This window comes from Procambarus clarkii, chromosome 55, assembly GCF_040958095.1.
Source record: "Procambarus clarkii isolate CNS0578487 chromosome 55, FALCON_Pclarkii_2.0, whole genome shotgun sequence".
NCBI lineage: Eukaryota > Metazoa > Arthropoda > Malacostraca > Decapoda > Cambaridae > Procambarus > Procambarus clarkii.
In genome coordinates, this window is record NC_091204.1 from 29,931,889 (window position 1) to 29,940,692 (window position 8,804).

At 40.8% G+C, this 8,804-nt stretch overlaps 1 protein-coding gene across 1 annotated transcript; it reads left to right on the top strand.

Annotated features, from left to right (window-relative positions):
• Nucleotides 1–4,533: 4,533 nt before the first annotated feature.
• LOC138352924 (uncharacterized) lies at nt 4,534–7,328 on the top strand. Its single transcript, XM_069305576.1, has 2 exons — nt 4,534–7,119; nt 7,150–7,328. Exons 1-2 carry the CDS (start codon nt 4,711–4,713, stop codon nt 7,288–7,290), a joined length of 2,550 nt encoding a protein of 849 aa, XP_069161677.1. The 5' UTR covers nt 4,534–4,710; the 3' UTR covers nt 7,291–7,328.
• Nucleotides 7,329–8,804: the final 1,476 nt, after the last annotated feature.

Genomic DNA, 8,804 nt, shown 5'->3' on the forward strand with positions numbered 1-8,804 from the left:
GCGCCGGTTGACCCCAGAGGTCAGGCGGTCGCCTTGCTGGCGTCCCCTCTACTGTCTCACGCTGGCACCAGCCAATGTACTCACTGACCCTATGTGGCAAGTATGCTTAACTTCCCTGTATCTACTTCCTGCCTGGACATACGGCGGCCTCCGTATTATGAAAGTGTTCCTGGTTAAGTGGGCATTCTGTAGAGACCAACATGCCAGGTCACTATCCAGGGTTAACAGAGATATGGCCTTGTGCATGAAGTTCGGTGCACTGTGCACTGCAATGAGCCATTCAAGTCAGCTGTGGGAGAATCTTGAGAGACCATTCTCTTACAACCACCTCCATCACTACTGTAGTGTTGTATTGCCACTCTAGTTCACTGTACCACCACCATCACTACTGTGGTGTTGTGTTGCCACTCTAGTTCACTGTACCACCACCATCACTACTGTGGTGTTGTGTTGCCACTCTAGTTCACTGTACCACAACCATCACTACTGTGGTGTTGTGCTGCCACTCTAGTTCACTGTACCACCACCATCACTTCTGTAGTGTTGTGTTGCCACTCTAGTTCACTGTACCACCACCATCACTACTGTGGTGTTGTGTTGCCACTCTAGTTCGCTGTACCACCACCATCACTACTGTGGTGTTGTGCTGCCACTCTAGTTCACTGTACCACCACCATCACTACTGTGGTGTTGTGTTGCCACTCTAGTTCACTGTACCACCACCATCACTACTGTGGTGTTGTGCTGCCACTCTAGTTCACTGTACCACCACCATCAGTACTGTGGTGTTGTGTTGCCACTCTAGTTCACTGTACCACCACCATCACTACTGTGGTGTTGTGCTGCCACTCTAGTTCACTGTACCATCATTACTGTGGTGTTGTGCTGCCACTCTAGTTCACTGTACCGCCACCCATCACCATCACTGCTGTGGTATTACTGCCATATCACCTCCTCTTTAACACTGCTATATCAACATCAACTCACTATAACTGTTATTACTTTCCCCTCACTATTAATGCAATATCACTATCACTGCTATATCACCATCACCTCACTATCACTGCTATATCACCATCACCACACTATCACTGCTATATCACCATCACCTCACTATCACTGCTATATCACCATCACCACACTATCACTGCTATATCACCATCACCTCACTATCACTGCTATATCACCATCACCACACTATCACTCAGGTCCCACACGTAGGGTCAGACACTGACCAAGTTCAGTAACAAAACTTAGCTGTGGACAAGTTGCCATGTATATTTTACACCAAAATAAAACAATGTAATATAATATATATTATTTCATTATCCATAGTGTTACTCTACAGTTGTAAATTGGTCGATGCTTGTTATTCTATAAATAATGTAACTGCTAAACACTGCTAATTATTATGTTAATTGTAATAGTAATGGCAATTATATTTTGTAACGGTTTGTTGACAGTTTCCCTGACAGTTACCATACTGGTAGTAGTAGGGTTGACACGCCACAGACGAATTTTTTTTGGGGGGGGAAATTCGTCTGTGGCGTGTCAGGGTTTTCAGGTGAATTTATAAATTCGTGTGTGGCGTGTCGGGGTTTTCAGGTGAATTTGGGGAGTCACAGATTTGGGATTAAGGATTTCTTATGAGTGAGTAATTTCCGAGATTTTAGAAGTATGGAATTCTTATGAGAAAAATAATTTCCGAGACTTAGAAGTTTGTTAAGGCCTTATAGGAGAAATTCAAATAACGTATGTAGCGCTTTAGGGTTTCCAGGAGAACTCTACGGACATATTTTACATGTTTTCAACTTACAAAAATCGTCTATGTAAGCCTTAGTTATTCATGTAAATTTAGAAAGTTATCTGTGTAAGTCAGGGTTTTCAGGGGTTCGTACCTCACATCACCTCCCTCCCCCCTTACCTCGCAATCTCTCGCGTCACCTTTATTTACCTTAGGCCCAGCCAGCCAGGCGCTTCATGTAGGTCTCCTCTTATCATATCTTATCTTCTCCATAATATCTGGACCGTCCCTCCTCTCTCTCTCTCCTCTTCATATTATTCTCTCTCTTCCTATTTTCTGACATACTAATATTTTATTCCTTTTTCATTAACCAGTCAGTTTTATACAAATCAACCGAAGCATCTCAATGTAACCTTTAATACTGAATCTGTCTCAGAGACTATCTAAGCTGGCCCCAGCTACCTGCCCCAGGCTATCTGCCCGAGGCAATCATCACCTGATTACCTGCCCCAGACATCTACCAGTCATTGTCAGCGTTCACCACCGTAATAATTTATATATATACATTAGGCGTTAATAAAACTTATTTATTTATTTATAATTTATTTAGTCATCTAATTCATAGTTTACACAATTTATAATAAAAGAGTTTATTCCCAGTATTCGCCAATCATTCTCGCTATTAATAAAACAGCCAAACGCTCACTCAGGGGCACACTATCGTTATTACACTCATTCAGGGGCCCCCTCAGATCGCCAAAGTCTCAGAGGCCTACACTTTCAGTCAGCATTCAATCTTCATCCTGTTCACAAGGTTCCCCCAGTCTAGTCATATCATCATGTCAGTGTCAGTGTGTCCTCTGTGCCTGTCTCCTCTCAACAACAACGAAATCGGGCATGTGTGTCAAACACGATGTTTAACATGCCTAGGTGAAATGTCCATCAACGCTCTTCAAGAATGCAGACTGTACTGTATAGGATGCAACGGGCCTACACCGCCTGGACATTTTGACGTAACCTGTACCAGCTGTGGACAACTCTATTGTGCAAATCGTAAGTACCGCTTTTTCTCGCACATTCAATAAACTTTCAAAGAAAATATATATCCGAAACACACATACATACATACATACATACAGTCAATTTATATATATTATTTTCATTTCAGTTCATGGTTCTACTTCCTGCCCATACTGTCGTTTCTCCGTTAACCGGGAACCTCCCACCGAAGCCAGAAACGTCATTGAACCTCCACCCAAACGCCGTCGCATCATAAATAACCGTACGTTTTCACAATAATTTTCGTAATTTTAAAAGTTAATAATTGTATATTTTAACAAGTGTATAAACAAGTAATAAGTACTCATACAGAAAAATGTTTCCATTACAGGAGTTCCTATTCGTGATCAAGAGAATCTCATACTTGGTGGAATCAACATCCCAGCTCGTAAGTAATATTATTATTTATCTGTAATTCAGTTTTTCCTCTTATTTAGACTTTTTGTTTTTCCTCTTAATAATAAATCCTCTTATTTACACGATATTTTCCTCTTAAAGTTACAAACATTGTTTTCCTATTAAGGTTTTCAAATCCTCTTATTGTTTTCAAATTTGCGTTCCTCTTAATGTTTATTCATTGCTAATATTATGTTACAGAATCGCCCCTGGATTCAACCCAACCCTCTGAGTGGAGCACGCCTGTACGCAGTCAACCCCAGCCGTCCCAGGAGCTAGAAGAAGAAGATGCACCAGACGGCAACCAGCAGGCTTCCTCGGATGAAGAAGAAGAAGACAATCAACCCCCTGTTCACGACATATCAGATGAAGAAGTCAACGCTCCAGATTCCCCAGAGGTACTTAACTTAGATAACGTTGTTCCGCGAGTGTTAGAAGTCATTAACCATTTCGAAGGATCATTCTCGAGACATTCGTTCTCCATTCCCGGTCATTTAGACGCTGACCCCAGCTTATATATAAATAGGTATAGGGAATTTTTTATAGAATATATAGACAATCAGTTCAGACAAATACAGGAAGAATTCCCTCCCTCATTTCACATTTACCCTGATGTAAGCCTAATTTTGCAAAAACTTAATCATGCCGACGATCAATATGAAATATTAGACGAAGTATTTTCAATTAGAGGCGAAACTCAGACTGTTACACAGGAAGAGGTGGAAGTTCTTGTAAATTCATGGGTTGACGAAATGTCTGCTAAAATTGACGAATGCCTAAAAAATGTCCAATCCTCAAGTGTAGGAATTCATTCCATGTCAGGCTTTGCCATTAATTTTTCATATATTCGCCACCCTATGCACCTTGGATCTTACGTACCATATCCTGCAAAATTAAAGGGTAAAGAATCAGTATTTAATCCTGAAAGTGAAGGAGATGAGTGTTTGTTACAGTGCATTGCAGCGTATAAAATCTTAGCATTGGGCAGGACCCTTGATAACGTTAGAAAGTGTTACAAAAACCTTCGATGGTGTAGAAGATTCGTAGTATGGGCAGATGAAATCAGATTCCCCGTATCATTTGATAACCTTAAGAAAATAGAGAAGCTTAACAAAATTTCTATTTATATTTATACAGTAACTCATGAAAGTAACAGATACTATCTTAGTTTAGCTAGGAAAAGCCAGGAAAAGTATTCCGATAAAGTTCCTTTGTTGTTATTAGAAGGCAAGCATCTCTGTCTGATCAAGGATTTTGATAAATTTGTAAAGAATATTAACCATAACCACGGTAGAATTCCTGACAATCATAAATTCTGCAAAATTTGCCTTTTGCATGCTCCCTTAGATGAAATTCAGGCTCACGAAGAGTCATGCACTGTATCCCAAGTATTTTCGTTCTATAATCCTAGTGATAAAATCAGTTTTAAAAATTACGGTAGGACCTATAGCCCAACTCACACCGCCTATTACGATTTTGAATGTCTATTAGACCGTCAAAATCCTAGAGGCATGGTGGAATGTAAGCATAAAGCAATTGCTTATGCTTACATGATTTTAGACAGGGAATTCAATGTCGTAGATACGTATTCATACGTAGGCCCAGACGCGGTCAATCATTTTATTACAAAGCTAGAAGCCTCATGGAAAGCTATCCATGCTCAGCTCCCCAACTTCCCTAAGAACTTGTCTAGAGAACAGGAAAGAATGTTTCAAAGACAAAATACGTGTCAATTGTGTCATCAAACTTTCAAGGATAAGAAAGATAAACATAGACATCATAATCATGCTATTCAGGAAAATAATTACTTAGGTGCTTATTGTGCTCGTTGCAATTTACAATGTAAAAATGCTCGTAGATACTTGACCACATTTTCCCATAATGCTGCCTATGATCTTGGAATTATACTTAAAGAACTGTCCAAAAATCCTCACCGCGATGTAGAAATTCTAACCAAGGAAGGATTGAAATTTATGCAAGTCATCATAGGTAAACTTAAATTCCTAGATAGCCTAGCTCTCCTTAATGGGTCATTAGGAACCTTAGCAAGCGAGCACGTTGCCGGTAAGAAAGCCACCAAGTACACTGAACACATACTAAATGGCGTATCCGATGAAGCTAAAGCTCTGTTAATTAAAGGTAAACAAAGCCTATGTTATGATTATATTTCTTCCATGGACGTGTTAGACGAACCTCAGCTCCCTTCGCGAGATAAGTTTTACAATGTTTTACATGACTCTCCACTTTCTGAAGAAGATTATAACAATGCTCTTAAAGTATTTAATTTAGGGAACTGTACAAGCATCAAGGATTACCTCATGTTATATTTAAAAGTTGACGTGGGAATGCTAGTTGATATATTTACACTTTGGCGAACATCACTGAAAGAAATTTATGAACTAGATATTGTTTTCTATGTATCACTTCCTAGTTATGCTTGGGACGCGTTCTTATTTAAATCAAAAGTTGTACTTGACTATGTGTATGATCAGAATATATATGATTTGTTGAGAAGGAATCTTAGAGGAGGGTTCACATCTTCCATTAGACAATTTACACAGGCTGTTAACGAGCACACTACATCTAACCCTAGCTCTGATGACGATACTCACATTTTGTACCTCGACTTTAACAGCTTATATGCAGCGTGCATGGCTGAGGTACTTCCCCAGGGAGGGATTAGACAATTAACTGACCTTGAGCGGGATACCTTATTAGGGCAAGGGTTACAACATATCCCCTGTGATCAAGACAAAGGTTATTGGATTTTATGCGATACAAAACATGTATCTCCCGAGGTAGCCAGGTATACTGATGATCTGCCCCTTGTACTGTCTCATACTAATATAACGGAGGAGTTTTTGTCAGAGTACAGTAAGAAAACCCTTAATGATGAAAAACGTAAGCTCCCACCTAAAAATACTAAGTTAATTGCATCCCACTTGCCCCAAAACGACTACTTAGTAAGCCTTGATTTCCTGCAATTGCTATTAAAACTTGGACTAGAAGTTGAACGAGTAAAAACAATCTATGAATTTAAACAGGCTCCCTATTTAAAAGATTTTATTTCAACCAACATTCGAGAACGAGCCAATACCACCTGTAAAGGTAAAGAAAAAGCTTTTAAACTCATAAGTAATAGTCTGTACGGGAAATCAATGACAAATATATCTAGATATGCTAATACTCACCATCTAGTAACGACAAAACATTCATTCTTAACTCATGCAAGAAACCCTTTGTATAAACGAGCTGTCTCATTAGGTCAAGATAGGGTTCTCTGTACAGTAATGAAAGACATCCTTAAAGTTACCACTCCTTCTTACATGGGATATCAGATCTTGCAGATAGCCAAGAGGCGTTTATACGAGTTCTGGTATAATGTAGTTAAAGCCCATTATGGGGAGAGAGCTAGACTAATTTATACGGATACAGACTCATTCATATTTACTCTCACCTGTAAAGATGCTTTCCAAGAAATGACAAAAGCTCCTCTAGTAGATTATATGGATTTCAGTAATTTCGACAAAGATCATCCCATGTATTCTGCTACTCGCAAAGGTGAACTAGGACTCCTCAAGTCAGAAGTAAAGCAGAAAATCATAACTGAATTAATTGCACTCAAGCCTAAAACTTACTCTCTCCTAACCCTTGATAATGAACATTTATGTAAATGTAAAGGGATTCCTTATCACCAACAAAAGAAAATAACACATGCATCTTTTCAGAACACATTAGAGACAAATACAACTTTTAATTTTGTATCCCGATCCATTCGTAATGTTAATGGACAGATATGCACGTGTAAAACAACTAAGCGCGGTCTGTCAGCTTTTGATGACAAGAGGTACCTCATTAGTCCCACAGAGTCATTAGCTTACGGTCACCCAGACATTCCAGAGCGTGAGGTACAGGAAGAGGTACAGGTAGAGGAAGAGGTAGACGAAAAGGTACAGGTAGAGGAAGAGGTGCAGGTAGGGGATCCAGTAATTGTAGATAATCCCCAACCAAGACGTCAATTGTTCCCCATTTTTAATCTTTGGGAAAAGCGGGATAGAGTCGCTCAGCAATTATTCCCTAACAACAACTAAGTCTGTTACTGTATTGTCTATGTATTATCTATAACTATATTCAAATGTCTTTTTATATTATATTGGCTATGATTTGCTACTGTATTTGATATGAAATGACTATGATATGACTCAGACTCAGTCACCAGAAGACATGGCTACTTCTCACGGCGTTATTAACATGGACCCTGAAAGCAGCCAGTCAGACGAGGAGGGCGAGTATCTAGAAGTTCTGACAAGGAATAAGAAGAAACGAAGAAGACAGGAGGCAAGGCGTAGTGTGGACAGTAATACACTTAACGGAAACGATAAAAGAACGAAGAACGACGCCGAGACTGATGCAGACAAACGGACGGAACGATGTCAGGAAGGTGAGGATCAGCGGAGATGGAGGCTTCTCTTCCCTGCCTCATGCACGTTGGCCTATCATCAGAAGCTGCTGTGGACCGTCAAACTCGGAAGAGAACACCGCAAGTTCGAGCCCCTGCTGAAGGAAGGTTTAAACAGACCTTACTTAACGGTAGGTTCTAGGGAGGCAGTGACGTTTCTTAGCCAGCAAGGATATGATGGAATTCTTATGGAAATACCGGAGGGGAACGAGAAGCTGACGAAGGTAATTATCTATAAATACCCTCAGATTCTGGACCCCGAGTTTATACTCGACGACCAACGATTTGTGTGGGCCAAGCGTCACCTTATTAAAGGTGAAGCTAGGAGTCAGGTGGTGGCTCTAGTGAGAGGTGACGTACCCGAAAAAGTGTTCATCACCGGGGCTGGCTACAGGCATGTAGCAAAGTATGTGGAAGAGCCCATAATATGCCTGAAATGCTGCAGATGGGGGCATAAATCCTGGAGCTGTCAAAATGATCCACGATGTCGTTTCTGCGGAAAGTCTCACCTCTCTACTGTGTGTAGAAACAGACTGAATCTGGGTGAGAAAATAGTTCCCAGATGCTGCAACTGTGGAGGTGTTCACAATGCGAGCTCGGCTGTGTGTAGCAAGAGGCCGAGTATGGCTGTTCTCCGGCCGGTGAATGTTACAGAGCAAGCAAGAGCTCTTACCCAGACACCGGGAGCACAGCAAAACAGTCTGCCCCAAACAGTGCCAGTGAACCGGACGAATGCGTGGGTAAAGGAGTCACCTTTACTTAGGCAGGCTCCAGCAACAAGCAGCCACGCCACCACTCAGGACTCCGGCAGTGACAGTGTAACGGTGAGTGAAGTGGCTACTGTGGCTCAGAGAGAGGGTCATAATAATATGGTCAAGGAAGTGTGGGCTGAACTTAAAAAAGTTGGTGAGTTCCTCCAAAATCTGGGGCAGAGAATCGAGTCCATCGAGGCTAAATTAAACGTTCAGGAGGTCAAGGAAAATCACAAAACGGTGAAGGATAATCAGGATATAGTGGTTGAGGACAAAAATGAAATATTGAGTGATGAAATGAAGGAAAGTGAAGTGTGTGTGAATGATGGTAGTCGTAGTGAAAGGAAGAACCCTATAATTACACATAAAATGAAGGAATCATTTGGGCCAATAA